The sequence below is a fragment of the Hylobates moloch genome, unplaced genomic scaffold (genome assembly GCF_009828535.3).
Source record: "Hylobates moloch isolate HMO894 unplaced genomic scaffold, HMol_V3 SCAFFOLD_1, whole genome shotgun sequence".
Lineage (NCBI taxonomy): Eukaryota > Metazoa > Chordata > Mammalia > Primates > Hylobatidae > Hylobates > Hylobates moloch.
This window is the reverse complement of record NW_026652276.1, coordinates 231,839,489-231,859,453: the sequence shown is the minus strand read 5'-3', so window position 1 is coordinate 231,859,453 and position 19,965 is coordinate 231,839,489. Positions and strand designations below refer to the sequence as shown.

General features: G+C 43.2%; 1 protein-coding gene and 1 pseudogene across 1 annotated transcript in view; one reads left to right on the top strand and one right to left on the bottom strand.

Annotated features, from left to right (window-relative positions):
* The first annotated feature begins 599 nt into the window (after window positions 1–599).
* The window catches only part of RHEB (Ras homolog, mTORC1 binding), a 53,252-nt gene continuing 33,886 nt past the window's right edge, over window positions 600–19,965 (top strand). Inside the window, exon 1 of the mRNA XM_032762254.2 lies at window positions 600–1,038. Within this exon, the coding sequence (XP_032618145.1) occupies window positions 987–1,038 (52 nt within the window). The 5' untranslated portion in view covers window positions 600–986. The remainder of the gene's footprint in view (window positions 1,039–19,965) is intronic.
* Window positions 17,389–18,102, bottom strand: LOC116814553 (eukaryotic peptide chain release factor subunit 1-like; annotated as a pseudogene).

Here is a 19,965-nt window from a genome sequence, read left to right as displayed (position 1 = left end):
GACACCAGAACTGACGAGGCCCGCCCTGTTTTTAAAGAAATTCCTAACACTTTGAATTAACGCAGACTCCATGCTTCCCACAGTCCTTCGGCCGTGGGCGACGCTTAGTCACCACTACATCCTCAAACCCAGACACGAACGCTAACGCAGCTCAAGGAGAATTTTCAAAAAACCCCCGAGGGAGGAGCCAGCCCACCCGCCGCCCGCCCCGGCCACGCGCCTCACGCCCTTCACGGGCTTAGCGGGCGCGAACCCACCAACCGCTCAGCGTTTCGCCAATCACCGCATTTCCCACCTATTGCCCCGCCCTGCGCTCCGTTCCAGCCAATCACCAGGGAGCCACCGTTTGTCTCTCCGCCTCTCCCGCCCGCCCCAACCGGTTGGAAGTTTGAAGCCTTCAAACCTAGCCGGCGCCCAACCGCGCGGTAGCAGCGCGGTGTATTTTTAGCTCCTGGGCGGGCAGCCCCGCCCCCCATCCCCGCCTCCTTGCTTCCCCCAATGGGAGATGGAGTTTCCGACACGTCATCGCGCGGCTGTGCAGGAGCTGTCGAATCGGCGCTCGGGGAGAATGGCGTAATTAAAAAGCGGCGGAAGAAGGTGGGAGGGTCATGACGCAGCGAGTTTCAGTCGTGACTTTTCTAGGGGCATCGCGGCGTCCCCTTTTTTTGCCTTTAAAGTAAAACGTCGCCCCGACGCACCCCCCGCGAATTTCGGGGGGCGGAGGCGGCGGGCCACGGCGCGAAGAGGGGCGGTGCTGACGCCGGCCGGTCACGTGGGCGTGTTGTGGGGGGGAGGGGCGCCGCCGCGCGGTCGGTTCCGGGCGGTTGGGAGCGCGCGAGCTAGCGAGCTAGAGGCAGCCGCGCCCGCCGCCGCCCCTGCTCTGTATGCCGCTCTCTCCCGGCGCGGCCGCCGCCGATCACAGCAGCAGGAGCCGCCGCCGCCGCCGCGGTTGATGTGGTTGGGCCGGGGCTGAGGAGGCCGCCAAGATGCCGCAGTCCAAGTCCCGGAAGATCGCGATCCTGGGCTACCGGTCTGTAGGTGAGTGGCCGGTGGCCGCGCGGCCTCCTCTCACCGCCGGGGCCTCGCCTGGGAGCCGGGTCGCGGCCGGGCCTGCGAAGTTTGGAGCCGGCGCGGCCATGTGGCGGGGCGGGCGGGGGCCGCGCGTTTCGTAACCACCATTTTGAGCGGAGGTGGTGGCGGTCGGGGCGGCGTCCTCGCCGGTCTAGGAGCTGCGGTAGCCGGGCGCCCTCCGCGGGCCGGGCGGGCAGGTGGCGGCTGGGCGGAGGGCGTGGGAGGCTTGGGGCGGGGGCCGTCGGCCGCCGAGGAGTCCGGGGCTCGTCTGAGGGAGTGAGGCGGCGCCGGGGAGCCGCGCTGGAGGCTGCCGCGAGGGAGTCACACCTGCCTCGCCGCCTTCGCCGCGGGCGCGCGTGACCGGGGCTGGCGGTCTCCCCCACCCCGCCCCCGGTGCAATGAAAAGAAGGTCCGTGGGATTTTAACAAAGGAAGCAGCACCTCGGCTTCATTCCATCTGTGGTGAAGTTTACCCTTGTAAAGAAAACTAGGGACTTAGAGGACGTTTGGGCACTGAACGCAAGTTTTCTGCATAGGAAACCTAGGTGATCCCCCAAAAGAGGCCCTTCTGGAGGCCCTCGAGATGCTGCTGGAGGCCTGGGTAGGAAGACAGAGAAAAAGGAATGTCTGATCTCTCGGTGCCCTATTTTTCTTCGGGAAGGAATAAGGTCAGGTACTTGCAACCAGGCTGTTGAAGTAATTCCAAAGTCTTTTTGTTTTCTTTTTCTTCCCCCAAAAGGTTGACATACATTTGAAACGGTTCCTAGCAGTCGCCTTATTGCTGAATAAGGTGGCTTAGGGTCGGGTTGGGGGGCGGACGGGGTGTCACAGAACGAGCGGTTTTCTGGCCTGTGAGAACCCAGAGCGATTGAACTTAGACACGCTTCAGGGTGAGGCTGTATTGTCTCCCGACATCCGGAAGCCTGGAGAAATTACGTTCATCTTTTCGGGCTGTTTTGAAGTAACTGTCTATAGAAGACGTGCATCGGGCCACAGTTGGGGGGATGGGGAGGTGAAAGCGAGGGTTCAGAGGCTCCGGTGATTGCGGAACGGGGTGACTATCTGTCATGGGAAGCTTGTACCTGCCTGCCGCTCACTGGATGCACTCCCCAACTGCGCTTTCCACCGCCGGTGCCAGGGTCTGTGCTCTTTGACCAAGATCAGCCACTGCATGCTTACTCATCCTTTTACCACCCTCCGTCGAGAGCCGGGGGGAAATTAAGGGCTGAAAGAAGCTTGGCTAGAGATGCGGGGTGCCTAGAGTCGTAGGGGAACTCTTGTGCGACGCGGTGCTGAATCCGAGGGGCTGAATAGGTGGCAGCTTTAATAGCTGCAGCCAGGAAGTAACCACGAATCAAATGGAGGGGTTCAAAGTCACTAACTGTTAAAATATCAACATGGAACCTGGGATCCAACCTTTATTGGCAGCCTGAATCCATGCTCTTGTCTCTGTTCTCTTGATTTCCTCCTCTGCGTTTTGAGGAGTTGGGACGCGAGGTGTCCTGGCTCTTGGGTGAGCCCTCCCTAGTCAGTCAAGTAAGTACTTACTGGCAACTATTTGAAAATAGTAGCCCCCTGGATAATCACGTTATAGGCAACAAATACCTCGGCTACCTGATTTCAACCCAAGAGAATGACCTAAAGATCTTGACTGATTTACCCTTTTAAAATGTTGAAATGGTAGCTCTAGTCTTTGGTGAGCAGGGCTAGTTTTATCACTTTTTTTTTTTTTTGCTCAAGAATTTCCTTATGTCCAGTTGAAATCCATTCTGTTTTATCTTCCCTCTATTCAGCGTCCTCCTGAGGACGGAGATGTGACAGGCCACCCCTTAGCCTTCTCCTTACAAACATTTATTTTAAACTGCTGCTTGTGAAATACTGTACTTAGTCTCCGGTGGGATACAGGGCCACTTTTAGTCCCTATTTTCTGTCTTCAGTACTTCATATTCCTGCAACCTACTCCACTTCTCCATATTTATTTTCAGGCGTAGTCATATTAAACGATTTTGGAGAGGTTAAGTTGCTCCCAATCTTGTATTTGATTTTTTTTTTTTTTTTTCGAGACAGAGTTTCGCTCTTGTCACCCAGGCTGGAGTGTAATGGCGCGGTCTCGGCTCACTGCGTCCTCCATGCCCCGGACTCAAGCGATTCTCCTGCCTCAGCCTCCAGAGTAGCTGGCACTACAGGCGTGCACCACTACTCCCGGCTAATTTTGTATTTTTAGTAGAGACCGGTTTCACCACGTGGCCAAACGTCAGGCTTGTCTCAAACGCCTGACCTCAGGTGGTCCGCCCACCTTGGCCTCCCAAAGTGCTGGGATTATAGGCATGAACCACCATGCCCAGCCGCATTTGATTTTAAAGTGTATTATGAGCCGGGATATTTTGTAGTTTGTGGGGTCTTTTTTAGGGGAAGGAGATTAGGTTTTGCCAGCAGGTTTCTTCTAGTAAGCCACCGTTTTGAAAATTACTCAGCATGCTCACTTCTCTGGGAGCTTACTGGTATGTTTGCTTGCAAATGGTGCTATACCAGAGAAATCTGAGTACATGTGTTTCTAGATTGTGGTATTTTGTGATGCTGAGCTATTTTGTCCTATATTCTGGGGGTAGAGCCACATAAAAAGGCTCCACACCTTTCTTAGAATGTTCTCTTGATTAAATACATTAAGCCAGTTTGACTAGTAGGATACTTGTCATTGTGACTTTGTCATACCACAAACTTTATTTTTAAAGTTGTCTTCAGATAAAACAACAAAGTGCTAAGTTTGTTTTACTAGTTGGCTTTCTCTTTTTTTTTTTGAGACAGAGTCTCACTCTATCACCCAGGCTGGAGTACAGTGGCGTGATCTGGGCTCACTGCAATCTCTGCCGCCCAGGTTCAACCGATTCTCCTGCCTCGCCTCCCAAGTAGCTGGGATAACAGGCGCCTGCCACCCGGCCCAGCTAATTTTTGTATTTTTAAGTAGATACTGGGTTTCACCATCTTGGCCAGGGTGGTCTTGAACTCCTGACCTCGTGATCCACCTGCCTCGGCCTCCCAAATTGCTGGGATTACAGGCGTGAGTCACCATACCCAGCCCACTACTTGGCTTTCAGTTTTTTGTTTTTTTTGTTTTTGTTTTTGTTTTTTTGAGTGTTGTCAGAACTACCAATAGGGAAGATAGAATTCTCAGGTAATCTATACAATTGTCCCTCCCAATCCCCTGTACTTTTCATGTTATTTACAGTGTTAAAGTTTTTAAGGACACGTCACCTATAACTCTGGGAGTCTGGCTTTCAGGGAGTGTTTTGTATTAACTGTTTCCGTGGTGGCCAAAAGTACCAGCTCCCTGACATTCCATTATTTCTACCACAACGGAGTAGTCCCGCGATAGAAAGTAACGCAACTTAATCAAGTTAAAATGGTAGTGTTACATAAACTGTCTTCAGCCTGGTACATCTTTCACTGGGACTTTACCTGTACAGAGAGCTTTGGTAACCTAGTTTACCATTAGACCATAATCAAAAGCTGGTTGTTGTATATAAGCCTCTTACATAAGGTTAATAAGAGGGATGGGATCACAGGCATGTGAAAGATCATAGGGGGAAAATGAAACAGCTTTGTGGTTTGGAAGAAGGCAATTCAGCAAAAGTACTCAAATTATTACTTTGTCAAAATGTTTTAGGTAGTATTTAGAGTCTTCGTGAGGAAAGATGTCATTAAATATTTGGTTGTTCCCAGCAGATTCCGACTTACTGTTTATTTTTTAAGTTAACCTATCATTTGTTGACACTTTTTATTGAAAAATTGAAAGGCAAAACAATATTTGCTATGTATGAAATCTACCAGTATGTGAAATTGTATATGCAGGTGCTTAATATTCTGATGTTGTATACTTGTGGGTGGGGGTAGTCCTGAAGTGGCCACTTTGTATTGAAACTTGAAATTACTGTTTTTCAGTCTCATTCATTGTTCTGCACAAGAGCCTAATCAGAATTCAGATTTCTGATTATGACTTTCCAGTGCCAAATGTAATTTTGCTGTCCATATGGGTTATATCTCTCTGTACTTCATCACCCCAAAAAGAAACTCTGTACTCATTAGCAGTCACTCTCCATCCTGCTTCCCTGTCAGCCCCTGGCAACCACTAATCTTTCTGTTTCTATGAATTTACTTACTCTGGACATTTCATATAAATAAGAACATACATAAGTAGTCTTTTGGGGCTGGCGTCTTTTACTTAGTGTAATGTTTTCAAGTTTCGTTCATGTTGTAGCATATGTCGCTTCTTCCTGTTTAGTGCTGACTAATATTCCATCATGTGAGCATACCACATTTTTTCTATGCATTTGTCAATTGGATATGTGGATGGTTTCTTTTCTTTTCTTTTTTTTTTTTTTTTTGGCAATCATTTTTTATTTGTTTACTTTTCTGAGGCAGGGTCTTGCTGTGTTGCCCAGGCTGTAGTGCAGTGGAGCTATCATGGCTTACTGCAGCGTCAACCTCCTAGACTCAAGTGATCCTCCTGCCTCAGCCTCCCGAGTAGCTAGGACTGCAGGTGTGCGCCATCACACCCAGCTAGTTTTTTTTATTTTTTTGTAGAGGTGGGAACCTTGCTCTGTTGCCCAAGCTGGTCTTGAACTCTTGACCTCAAGCAGTCCTCTCGCCTCAGTTTCCCAGTGTTGGGATTACAGGTGTGAGCCACCACTTGGAGCTCTACTTTCTGGCTACTATAAATAATGTTTTGAACATTCCTGTACAAGCTTTTGTGTAGACATATGTTTTCATTTCTCTTGGGTACATCCCTGGGAGTGGAATTGCTGGGTCATTATGGTTAACTGTGCTTAATATTTTGAAGAACTGTCAAATTGTTTTCCAGAACAGCTGCACAATTTTATATTCCCATCAGCAATGTATGAGGGTTTAATTTTCTCCACATTCTCGTCAACACTTGTTACTGTCTTTTTCATTTTAGCCATCCTATTGGGTGTGAAGTGGTATCATAGGATTTGCAAATAATTTCTTCTGTTTATGGGTTGTCCTTTTACCTTCTCAGTGGTGTCCTTCAAAACAAAAAGTTTTTAATTTGAAGGCCGATATATCTATTTTTCTCCTGCCACTTATGCTTTTGGTGTCACATCTTAGAAGCCATTGCCTAATCCAAGGTCACACAGATTTACTACTATATTTTCTTCTAGATATTTTATTCTGTTAACTCTTAACATTAGATCTGTGATCTATTTGTAGTTAATATTTGTATATGATGTGAGGGAAGGATAGAACTTTGTTCTTTTGCATGTGAATATCAAGTTGCCCCAGCTTCTTTTGTTAAAATAATGTTCTTTCTTCATTGAATTCCCTTGTCCAAGATGAAGTGACCATAAATATAAGGACTCACTCATTCCATTGATCTGTATGTCTGTCATTATACCAGTACCATACGATCTTGATTACTGTAGTTTTGTAGCTGGTTTTTAAATAGGGGGCATATGAGTCCTCTAACTTTATTATTTCTGAAGATGTTTTTGGGTATTCTCAGTCCCTTGCATTTCCATATTGAATTTTAGGACTAGATTGCCAGTTTCTGCCAAAAAAGCAACTGCAATTTTGATAGGGTGTTTCACGGTTTTGCAGGTATCTTTTAATGTCTTAACAGCTGGATTCTCCTATCTGCTCCAGAATTCATTCCCTTAACGTTATTTTAATGAAGTAAGGAGTACTTGAATAGCTTTTTTAGGTAGTTGAGTATTCTTTGATACCAAAACTTCACAAGTGATAGTTTGGAAAGAATAGTTAGTTATATTATGCAATCTGAGATCATACTGATGAATTTGCCCAACTCCGCAGGTCTGCTTTGTACTTGGAATGGATCTTCTACCATGCCTGGTTTTGTAGCGTTACTGGTCATTTGGAAAATATTTGTTCATCGTTACGCAGATCTTCCACATGTTGACACATTTTATTATACAAGCATTTTTAAAAATCACATTTGTTAATATCACCACCAATCTCTGCAAAGTCTTAAGTTTTAGAACACTGTTCACTATGAGTGGTCCAAGTTTTCCAAAATTCTAATTTCCTCCTTGAGTTCAAATAATTTTCTTGGCAACGTGCTACCAGTTTTTACTTGAATTGACTGTTTTGTTTCTTTAATTTCCAAGAAAATGTCTGCCAGCTATTCACATTTGCAATAATGATAGTTTGTCATCATTTTTGCAAGTAGAAAAGGCATTCCATGATAAAAGTGGCCAGTTCAGATCACTTCTCAAATGGTTGCACAAGTGCTTTTTTTGGAAACAACCATCATACTTCAGTATGTAACAGAGGTGCTTTATGTGTACATCTCATTTTGTCATGCAGAATATTAAAAAGACATGTACCAAAGGGTCAAGATTTAATATAATTTTACTGCTTTTTCAAGGACATTGTTAAGTAGAAACAGCTCTTTTCCCACTGTGAATGCATGGTAGTAAAGAATACCGTGACTTACCACTCAGTTTGTAACTGCTGTTTTTGATTCATGCCAAGGGATGCCAAGCTAGCAGTTTTCCCCACCATTGCTTTTGCACCTTTAGTACAAATGGGAACTTTGTGGAAAAGGCAAATGATAACTTAATATTGCTATGAAAATCGTTTTGATCTCATGAGCCCCCCGAAAAGATTTTGGTAAACCCCTTAGAGGTCCACAGACCACCCTTTGAGAACTATTAAACTGTTGTAAGCTAGGATCTTGCTCACTGCTGTGCAAAATTGAAGTGACAGTGACTGCATCCTAAATGCTATTCACAGCGATATGGTTACCACAGTGTTAGAAGAGCCTCCTAGGAGAGGCCCTGTAGCATTGTGAGAAACAAAGATGGCAAGGCAGGAAAGAACTTGGCGTGGTTAGAATGGAAGGAAGCACGAGGGAGGCCAGAGAACATCAGGAGAGTTATGGTATCTGTGTGCCTATTGGTTTGGCCTCTGATTGTGGTGCATTTTTGGATGAGTTGTGTTTGGACCTGGTGATGGCGAGGCTCCCAGAGAGTAGTGAAAATTGCAAAGAGTAGCAGGACACCAGAGACCCATATACTAATAATATAGTTTTTAAATGCAAGTATTAGGATGAAGGTGGGGAGGAGTACACAAGTAAAAATAGCAACTTCATCACAGAATGAGACACTGCCACCTCTACCTGTGATTGTAGAAGGTCGGAGATGCACAATGCTTTTCTTGGGTGAAGATTCAGAATAACAGGTTCGCAATAACAACTGTAATAGTGTCCATGGCTGGATTGTTCTTAGTTACTTGAATACATCAGAACTGAACTTGCACATGATTGTGCAAGTGAGAGCATTATGAAATCTTTAGGGATCGTACTTGAAGGAACCTGTATTCTTAGTTCTAATTTATTCTGAAGTACCAAATGAAATCTTAACATTGATAGAGTACTCACGGTCTATCTTCGTCACACTGCTAAGTGTGAGAATGCAAACTGCTGAGTCCTTTTAACATGAATTGCTGGATTGATTTTTAAATATAATCAGCCATGCACAGTGGCTCTCGCCTATAATCCCAGCACTTTGGGAGGCTGAGGTGAGTGGATCACCTGAGGTCAGGAGTTCGAGACCAGCCTGGCCAACCTGGTGAAACGCTGTCTCTACTAAAAATACAAAAATTAGCTGGGTGTGGTGGCGGGCACCTGTAATCCCAGCTGCTAGGGAGGCTGAGGCCTGCAGGAGAATCACTTGAACCCGGAAGGGGGAGGTTGCAGTGAGTCGAGATCGTGCCATTACATTCCAGGCTGGGTGACAGAGCAAGGCTCCGTCTCAAAAAAAAAAAAAAAAAAAAAAAAAGAAATCTAACATTTTAAAGGTCCTGGAATACTATTTTAGTATTTTAATTTTTTTCAGTATATGTTGGGCTTCTGGTTATAAAAAAAGGAGTTCCCATAGGATTGGAGCTTTAAATCTAAACTGGTATTAGTTTAGAACAGGAAGTGCTAGAAAAGCCTTCACGTTGTGCTCTTATGGGCAAGTTAAGAAAGCAGGGCAGTTTAAAGATATCGATAAAATTCACTCAGAAGTGTCGTGCTTGCTTGGTTTGTGTCTTATCTGTAGTAGAATTGAGTCTTCCTCTCCCCCATTTCACTTTTTGTTGTGCTTACCTGTTTGCAGGACTCCTCATGGACATTTGAAAGTGAAGTTGGTGTTTTAGCAAGATACACAATCCCACCTTTTGCAGGATTGAGAGTTGAATGTTAATAACTACCTGGTGGCATAGTACATAATTTGTGAATGGGGATGCAAATATGGGCTTTTACAGTTAATACAGTTTTATGAGATGAAATGCTTTTCTAAGACTTCTGTAATCTTAGATATAAATGTGTCTGGCTATTTTGCTAGCTTTATTTTTATTTTATTTTTTATTTTTTGAGATGGAGTCTCACTCTGTCACCCAGGCTGCAGTGCATTGGCGCGATCTCAGCTCACTGCAGCTTCAACCTTCCAGCCTCAATGATCCTCCCGCCTCAGCCTCCCGAGTAGCTGGGACTATGGGTGCGTGCCACCATGCCCTGGCTATTTTTTTATTTTTTTGTAGAGATGAGGTCTCACTTGTTGCCTTGGCTGGTCTCGAAGTCCTGGACTCAAGCGATGCAGCCACCTCAGCCTCCCAGAGTTCTGGGATTACAGGCATGAGCCACTGCACCTGTATTTTGCTGGCTTTAAAATCTCAATCACATTTGGCATTTGTTTGAAAGAGAACATTTGGGCCAGGCCCCCAAAGATTGAATCACTGCAACTGTTGGTTGCAGAGGACAGTTTGTGAGTGTTATGTGTTATTCAAATAGGTGTTCATTAAGCATTTGAATAAATGCTCTACTTTGTACCAGTCACAAAAGCTAGGACAGTTATAATCCTTGCCCGCAAAGAGCTTCCATCTAGTTGAGAGCCACAGGAACCTGTTCCTGCTACTGAGAATAATAATTGTTGGTGCTTTTGAAGCATTTACTGTTATGGGGTACAATCTTAATGCACATGTATTAATAATAGCCTTTAAACTCGGGTAGGTACAGTTGTTAACACCTATTTTGCAGATAAGGAAACTGAAGTAGAAAAAGTTTATGTGACTTGCCCAATGTCAAGCTGTTGTTAAGTGACAAAGCCAGGATTTTGAACTCAGGCAGTGGCTCCGGAGCAGGCAGTCTTTAACCAGCTACTAGATGATTGTTATTTAAATACAGTTGGGGTAAGTACTTGAGAGAAATAATCAAAGGCAGGGCTAACTTGACCATCAGGTGGGGATGGGGGTGGTGGGAGAATTGTCTTGAAAGGAAAGGCAGTGTGACTGACTGAGTGAATGAGAAGGGTGAGGTGTGAGTAATGAGAGAGGTCGGGACTCATGTGTTTGCCAACTGTCCATCAAGAACAGCTTTGTCTGCTCTGTGAAAAGTTTTAGACTTTTTCCTAGAAACTGTGGGAAGTGACTGAAGGGTTTTAAGCAACAAATAAGATGATGATCTATACCAGGGGCTGGTAGACTTGTTCTGTAAAAGGCCAGATAGTAAATATCTCAAGCTTTTGCAGGGCAGGCCATGTAGCCTCTGTTGCAGCTATTCTACATTGCCTTTGTAGGACGAAAGCAGGCGCAGACATACATCAACGAGTGGGTGTGGCTGTGTGCCAGTAAAACTTTATTTATGGATATAACACTTGAACTTCATCTGATTTTCAGTATCATGAAATACTGTTTCTTTTTCCAACCACTTAAAGATGAAAAAACCATTTTTAGCTCATAGACTGTACAAAACCAAAACAGCCTATAGGCCAAATTTGGCCCCTGGTCTGTAGTGTGCTGATCCTGGCTTCCATCCCTCCTGCTGTTCTGTGAAGTGGGAGGGGTGGTAAGGGAGTAGAAATGGGAAGACCAGCCGAGGCGCAGAGTAGATGAGATGAAGAGGACACACATCAGAGATTTCCTTAGAGGGAGAATGGACAAGACCAGTGTGGGAGCTGTGAAGTAGCCTTCAGATTTCTCATGTGAGTGCCTGAGTAGGTCATGTTGCCATTGGCTAAAATCAGAAATGATGGAACAGGAGCAAGTTTAAGGGGTGGACCAGATTTATTTACGCACCTGCCAGATCCACACACTTTCCTTGCTTTCTGGCCACAGAGGCCCTAGCAACCACCCACACAGGGCACAGTTCCCGTGGTCCCGAAGACAGGTGGCTGTGCCTACAACTGGGGTTCTGAGGGTTTGCTGCCCCTGGGTCCTTGTGTCACCCAAGGATTTGACCAAGCATACCCTCACACCACAGGATTGTTGCCCCAGAGACAAATGAGGTTGCTGAACCCAGGTGGCCCCACACACTCACGCTGCCCACTCAGGCAGGCAGTGTCTTACTACAAGGATGTTTGTCATTCCTGCTTGCCGGGAGGGGAGCTGGGCTCTTTCTCTAGATCTTTTCATTCTGCATAACAGTGCTACAAAAATGTGTGAATATGTTTTATAATAATAAATTGCTTTCTTAATCTAACTATGTTTCTGTATGAGCAGTGTCCTAAAAAATTGAGCTGTACACAAAATGAGCCTACCTTCCATTTTTTTTTTAGACTTCTGTGGAAGTATTTCTGGAGCATAAATTTAGGGAGCTAAATTTAAACAAATAATATGATCCTATTCCTTTAACAAGGGTACAGAGCAGCATTGTCCAATGGAAACAATCTGGCCTGGTGCAGTGGCTCGCCTAGAATCCCAGCGCTTTGGGACCCACGGTGGGAGGATCACTTGAGCTCTGGAGCTCCAGAACAGCCTGGGCAACACGGCGAAACCCTGTCTCTTCGAAAGTGGGAGGCTGAGGTCTCAAAAAGAAAAAAAAACACCAAAACATATAACCTAATGTAATTTTAGATTTTTCCAGTGGGCATATTAAGTAAAAAGAAATAAGTAAAATTAATATACTTAATTTAGCTCAGTATGTCCAAAATGTTATTTCAACACATGATGGATGTTGTTGATATTTGTACATCTTGTCATACTTACACTGTGACACATCTCAGTCGGAACTGAGCACATTTCAGGTACTTACTGTCCATGTATGGCTACTGGGCAGTATATTAGACAGCCCAGATATTGTGAGGAGTGAATTGGTGTTGTTAGTGAGGTCAGTGCAGATTTTAAGAACTTTTGAAGAAATTATCTTTATAAAATATGAATGGTTTTAACCATTCAGGCTGACGGATGAGTATACTCTATTTCATATCTCATTTTCCTCATCCTCTGTTATTACTAGTTGTGATCATTCTTAAATTTCATGTTCTTTAATACGTTAAGAATTAGAGAATTTTTGTCTTTGCTTTTCTCTAGCTCTTTCCCACCCTCACCTGTATCCCGGGTCTTTTCTCCAGATTGGCCACAATTCTAGGAAAACTCATTCTTCATTGTTGCTAAACATTTAATTTCCTGCAGTTTATCAGGGCTATTATTGTTGCCTTCCACCTCAGCTTTATCTTTAAACCATCCTATAGAGATGAATATCCTATTTTTAAAGTCTTCAGGGAAACAGTTTTATGGCCTTTCTGGGTAGCACTTTATTTTTCTTTAGTTTAAAAATCCTGTTAATAAAATTCTTCATTTATGAAACTGAGTCCTTCATGTTATATAATTAAACATATTTCTTATTTTCCTCAGTGGTATATATCTGGTAGCATAATAACTGGCAGTAGGGTTACCTATAAGTATTTGAGAGGGTAATTTTATGAACTAGTTTTACTTTTTCTGCCTTGTCTTTGTCATAATAATAATAATTGCAGTTTAATTTTTTCATTTTTTAAAAATCTCCCAGCATCTATTTTTAAAATTGGGGAAGGGGTGTGAGAAAGAACAACATGATGTCAACCCTGCTTAGCTCACAGGAACAAGCGAGATAATTCATGTGAGAATGTTCCGTAAACTCTAACAGTGTCTCACTTTTTAAGTTCTGTTCAGTAATTAAGATGTGTATGTTCTGCATCACACACTCTCATCTGACTCTGTATGACGGACATGTGGGGATTGGTATCCCAACTAGAATTGGAAACATCTTTTCAAAACACTTCCTTAGTGACACTAATATATATATGTGTGTGTAATATACATAGACACACACAACACAACACATATCACCCCTCCATCTCGAAAAAGCAACAACCACAATCCTACCATAGGGGGAGCTACACATTTCTTACTAGAGTGGGTGCATACGATTGTTAAGCATATGATTGGCATTGTGTGTCGTGTAAGGAACACATAGAAACCTTTATGCAGTTCATTATTATTCCAGCCTTTTAACAATGGTGATTCAGGTTCCATTCCATTTATAACCCAGGTGAGTCTGCAGTCTTTTTTCTGCCGTTTACAAACCAAGTCTGCTTTACTGGTGTCTGTTCTATTGTTAGTCCCCAACGAGGCACTCTCCTGGTATTCCTGTGCTTGCCCTGTGACTGTCTTGAGCCTGCAGAATGCAGCAGAGATGGTGATGTGCCATTTCCAGGCTTTAAGCCCTAAGAAGTTGGCAGCTTGTGCTTTTGTGTTCTTGGGAGCCTCAAGTAAGGTGCAGTAGATGTTAGGAGGAGACACAGAGAAAGGGAGAATGCCCCGCCTTCCCAGCTATGTAGCACCACCAGCCCAAAGAGTAAACTAAAAGTGAGCCCAGCGTTGACTGTAGAACCATGAGCACATGAAGTGGGTGGCGTCAGTCACTCAGCTGTGGGTAAATGAAACAGTAATTTTCTGCTTTAGGAGTATATGTATGTGTTTGTTATTTTTCTCGTGTTATTTTGAGGCTTTAGTTGAAATAGTTACTGTATGTCATTTTTCAGTTTAATTTATTAGGTATAACTCTGAAAATACTTTTTTTATCCTAAGCGGATTATTTCTGCCTAAGAGCAGTTACTAATAGTGTTACTAGTATTAATAATAATGAGATTTGCTGAGCACTTGCTACATGCCAGATGTTTGGTATGTATTTTCATTTAATCCTCACAAAGCACCTTATAGGATAGGTACTATTATTATGTCCATTTACAGATAAGGAAAAGGACTCTGGAGAACTGCCCAAAGGCACATAGCTGATAGACACCATCTCATACTGTTTAGTAAAAAGTAGTAAATGGGCTGGGCATGGTGGCACACACCTGTAATCCCAGTGCTTTGAGAGACCAAGGTGGGAGGATCATTTGAGACCAGCAGTTTGAATACAGTGAGCTATGATCCTGCCACTGTACTCCAGCCTGGGCAACAGATCGAGACCCTGTCTCCAAAAAAAAGTAAATGCATTATCTTTTTTTTTAAAAAGTCTTTTTTTCCTAAATCAAGTTTATTGAGATGTAATTTACATATAATAAAGTATCCATTTTAAGTGTAGAGTTGGATGAGTTTTGACAGATTTATGCACCTATGTAACCTCCACCTCTATCAAAATACGAAACATTCCGTCATCCCCACAAGTTCCCTCATGTCCCAGACGCCCTACCCCGGCTCCCCGGGAAGCACTGATCTGCTCTCCATCACTCTGGGTTAGTTTTTCTTATCCTAAAATTTCACATACATTGAATCATACAGTATATACTCATTTTTGTGTGTCAGTTAGCGTAATGTTTTTGAGATTCATCCATGGTGTTGCATGTATAATTTCTTTTTATTGCAGAGTAGTATTCTGTTGAATGGATATACCTTAATTTGTTTATCCAATCACCCATTGGTGGGTATTTGGGTTATCCCAGTATTTAACTATTAGGAATAAAGCTATTATGAGCATTTTGAGTAAATGTCTTTGTGGACAAACAGTCATTTCTCTTTGGTAAATACCTAGGAGTGGGATTGCTGAGTCACATATATGTTAAGTGTATACTGAGGAGAAACTACCAAACTGTTCTTCCAAAACATTTTGACCATTTTATGCTTCTGCTAGCAGCACGTGAGAGCTTTGGTTGCTGCCTGCCCATCCTCCCTGATACTTGGTATTGGCGGCCTTTCTAACTTTCTAGCTATTCTCAGATGGTAGGTTGTGGTTTTATTTGAATTTTCCCACTAAGAATGTTGGACATCTTTTCGTATACCTACTGGAAATTTGGGTATCTTGGTTTGTGAAGTGTCTGTTCAAGTCTTTTGCCTAGATTATCAGATTCTTCTTACTGAATTATATATTCTGAATAAAAGACCTTTTTCAGATGTATATATAATGAATATTTTCTCCTAGTGTGACTTTTTTGTTGTTCCCGTGTTTCAGAGAACAGAAGAAGTTTAAGTTTGTAAGTTTGATGAAACTCGGTTCATCATTTTTTTGTTTTTTTTGTTTATTTTGTATCGTATCAGGAATCTGTCTACCTGAAGATCATAAAGTTGTTTTTTTGTTTTGTTTTGTTTTCACCTTTAAGATCTGTTGGACTTGAGAAAGTTGTTTTTTTTTCTTTTCATGTTCTAGAAGTTTTCTAGTTTTAGCTTTTATGTTTAGGTCTCTGATCCATTTCTAGTTAGTTTTTATGTATGAGGTAAGGGTGAAGATTTAAAAAAAAACTTGAGGTCCCACACCTGTAAAAAGAAAGGAAAAATAAAATTTAAAACTTTGAGAAAATTTCTTCTTTTTGATGTAGCATTCAACAGGTTTTGGCAAGTCTGCAGTCATCTACATCCACAATCAGGCTGTAGAACAATCCATCAATCCAAAAAGCGCCCTGTGCCTGTTTCTAGTTAGCCCGTAGTGTTTTCTGTCCTATAGTTTTGTCTTTATCAGAATGCCCAATAAATGGAACCATATATTTTGCAGCTTTTTGCGTCTGGCTACTTAGCGCAACACATTTGAGATTTATTCATGTGTACATATACCAGTATTTAATTCCTTTGTATTGCTTAGTAGGACAGTTGACCCTTAATCAACACAGTTTGAACTGTGTGGGTCCACTTATAGGCAGGATTTTTTTTTTCCTCAACCAAATGCAAATGGAAAATACAGTATTCCTTGGATGCAAAGCCCACATGTGTGGAGGGTCGACTTTTCACATATGCAGGTTCTGCAGGTAAAAGCAGGGCTTCATCACACTCAGATTTTGCTATACTCAAGCATCCTGGAACCAGTACCCCTTTGTATATACCAAGGGATGCCTGTATCCCTTTGGGTGGATTTTTTCCCCCCACTTAAATTGCATGTTTTATTTCCCCTAATCCCAGCAATAGCACAGAAGCCCCATCATATCCAACCCAAACTGGTTTCGAGTAGATTAAGGTTATAGGGACGCTTGTCAGAACGTTGATACAAAGGGCTCCCAAACGCTGGGCACAAATGTGTCAGCAGACAGATGGCAGTAAACAGTGCACTGGCCCAAATACTTCATGAGTCAGTTTGATTTTGCAATGAGTTTGCATCCTTGAAACTGCCAGTCTGGAGGGAGACAGGGTAGCTTGAGGGAGTGAAGTTGAAATTGCCTCCTATTAGCTCACCCTTTCAACATTAAACAGACCAAGAGAGAAATGGTTCCAACATTTCACCACATATATTTCTTATGCAGTCTAAGCTGGGAATGCCATGTAAATGGGTCACTGCGAAATGCAGCAATTTAATTTTTCTCCAATCAAAATAAGAAACAAACCAGTATGATCTCACTTCTATTACCTTTTGAAGGTTTACAGCAGTTAAAATATTTTTACTTTTGTACATGAAGGTTTAAAAGATTTTTTTTTTTTTTCATAAAATACAAGAGCAACCAATTTCACCATCAAGTAAAAGTAAAAACTGGGATTCTTGTTTAAATTAGTCCAAAGTGGCATTTAGGAACTTAGTTGTAGGCTGCTGCGTTGACACCATGACAAACCAAAGTGTAGGGTTGGGTCTGGTTTTGTTTCGGTTGTCTTTTCAATAACAAGTGCTCATGGATAAAGTTCTGGAAGTGTTTCAATTGTAAGGCAGCAATCTGTTTGGATTCCACCATGGGTATGCTCCTTAGGTTGGATGCTGGAGGGTGAGGCACGTTTTGCCGGACCCATGTCTAGTCATCAAGGTCAAAAAATTCATTGTCGTCTCCTTGGTATTCCATTCCCTGGAGATCTGCTTGGTACTGCAGGATACCTCCATTTCCACCAAATCCTTTCACAAACCAAGACCCTTCTTGCATTTTATCTGTGACAATTTCCAACATAGCTCCAAATTTTTTTCGGCTCACTGCAAGCTCCGCCTCCCGGGTTCACGCCATTCTCCTGCCTCAGCCTCTCCGAGTAGCTGGGACTACAGGCGCCCGCCACCACGCCTGGCTAAGACGGGGTTTCACTGTGGTCTCGATCGCCTGACCTCATGATCCGCCCGCCTTGGCCTCCCAAAGTGCTGGGATTATAGGCGTGAGCTACCGCGCCTGGCCTATATCAACTAATTTTAAAACTTTGAATTGTAACCTCTGATCAAACATATCAGATTGACTTAGTTCAAAGTCAGCAGATCCAGCTAAAACTAGACCAGCCGCATTCACTTTGTCCCCAGAAGTAAACAGCTACACAGCAGTCTCTGCTACTTTCTGAACATCGTTATTTCGCTTTTCCATTTTTAAACGGGCAAAACACCTCTACCGTGTTTCTTTAGGAGATCCACAGTGAATTTGTGCAGGGCTTCTCTTGTGTTTCCTTGGAGTGTGCCGAAAAGTGCACCACTACCATCTATTACAATGAATCCAAACTTGCTATCATCTGAAAGTAGTGCTGTAAGAGCCCCTGTATGGAATTTGTTGTCACACAAATACAGTGACGTATGAATTGGTTTGAAAGATTCAAAGTCAATGTTGACTTTCTTTTCCTTTCCTTCACAGTTGTTCCACAGTAAACAACCAGACCATCTGGAAGTACTTTGTTATAAAGTTTGAGCCTTCATTGTATAGATGTAATGGCTCCCAGGACTGAATGGCGGTTTACTCCTGCCTTAATGTTAGATGCAGTTCCAAACTCATCTAATAACATTTTTGCCACTGGTGAAATCTGGTCTTTGGGAGGAATGATCAGTGATATCATGCTGGTGCCATTGCTGCAGGCTGCCTCCAAGCTTTTTTTTTTTTTTTTTTTTGAGACAGCTCTGTCACCCAGGCTGGAGTACAGTGGCGTGATCTCGCCTCACTGCCACATAAGCCTCCCAGGTTCACGAGAGTCTTCTGCCTCAGCCTCCCAAGTAGCTGGGACTACAGGCATGTGCCACCACACCCAGCTAATTTTGTATTTTTAGTAGAGACAGGGTTTCACCATATTGGCCAGGCGGGTCTTGAATTCCTGACCTCAGGTGATCCGCCCGCCTCGGCCTCTCAAAGTGCTGGGATTACAGGCGTGAGCCACCGCGCCCAGCCCACCTCCAAGCTCTTAATGAGCTTCTTGATCTTCCAGAACTCCACATTCCTGTCCACAGCACTGGGGTCGTCCACCATCTTCTTGCCTCCTCCTCCCTGAGGGCCCAGTTCTGGGCAGCAGCGGCTGGTAGGACACCGGCTCCTTCTCACCAGGCAGCTGCATGTGTTGCAGTGTGCTCACATGGGCCCTGTGATGTCACTTCCTCTGCCAGGGGCGGAGCACAAGGCTGCGCGGTGGGTTTAACATAATTTAGGATATTTGGTTTGTTTCCACTTTGGGGCAATTATGAGTAAAACCAGTATAAACATGCATATACAGGTTTTTGTGTTGACCGTAAATTTTCGTTTGTTTTCCATAAATACCTAGGAATGAGATTGCCGGGGCATATGTTAAGTGTAGGTTAAGCTTTTCAGAAGCTGCTGAACTTGCCAAATTGACTGCACCATTTTGCATTCCCACAGGCAATGGGTGAGCGTATAGGTTGCTCCATGTAGGTGTGTAGCATCTCATTGTAATTTTTAATTTACATTTCTCTAATGGATAATGATGTTAAAAGCATCTTTAATGTGCTTTGCCATTTGAATATTTTCTTTGTTAAAGTGTTCAGATCTTTTGTTCACTTTCTTAATTGGATTGTTTCATGTTGTTGAGTTATGAGAGTGAAGCATATTCTGGATATGGGTCCTTTGCACATATTTTCTCCCAGTCTGTGGCCTGTCTTTTCATTCTCTTAAAAAGGCTGTTAGTACAGTTTTTAATTTTGATGAAGTCCAAGATGTTATTTTTTTCTTTTATGGATTGTACTTTGGATTTTATACCTCAGAAGCTTCAACTACTCAAGGTTGCAAACATTTTTTTCCAATGCTTCTTCTAGAAGTTTCATAGTTTTTACATTTAGGTCTATGATTTTTTTGATTTTGGAGACAGGGTCTTGTTCCGTCACCCAGGCTGGAGTGCAGTGGCACAATCACAGCTTGCTGCAGCCTCGACCTCCCAGGCTCAAATGATCCTTCCACCTCATCCTCCCCAGTAACTGGTACCACAGGAGCACACCACCACACCTGGCTCATTTTTTTATTTTCTGTAGAGATGAGATTTCGTTATGTGACCCAGGCAGGTCTTGAATCCTGGGCTCAAGCAATATGATCTATTTTGGATCCTATACATTTTTGTAGGATACAAACCAAGCTTCTCTCTCTTCTATTTTTATTTTAAAAATTTTTTGTAGAGACTGGTCTTGCTGTGTTGCCCAGGCTTGTCTCAAACTCCTGATCTCAAGCGATCTTCGCACCTCGGCGCCAAAGTGTGGAGATTATAGCCGTGAGCTACTGCCACAGCCTCTCTTTTATTTTTTCTGATATTGACATCCAGTTGTTTCAGCACCATTTGTTGAAAAAGACCGTTCTTTGTTGAAAATCAATTGATCATACATATGTATAGATCTATTTTGGGAGTGTGCATTTTCATCCATTAATCTGTGTCTGTCCTTATGCCAGTACCACACTGTCTTAATTACTTTAGACTCCTAGTAAGTCTTGAAACCAGGTACATACTTTGTTTCTTAAGATTTTCTTATTTTTTT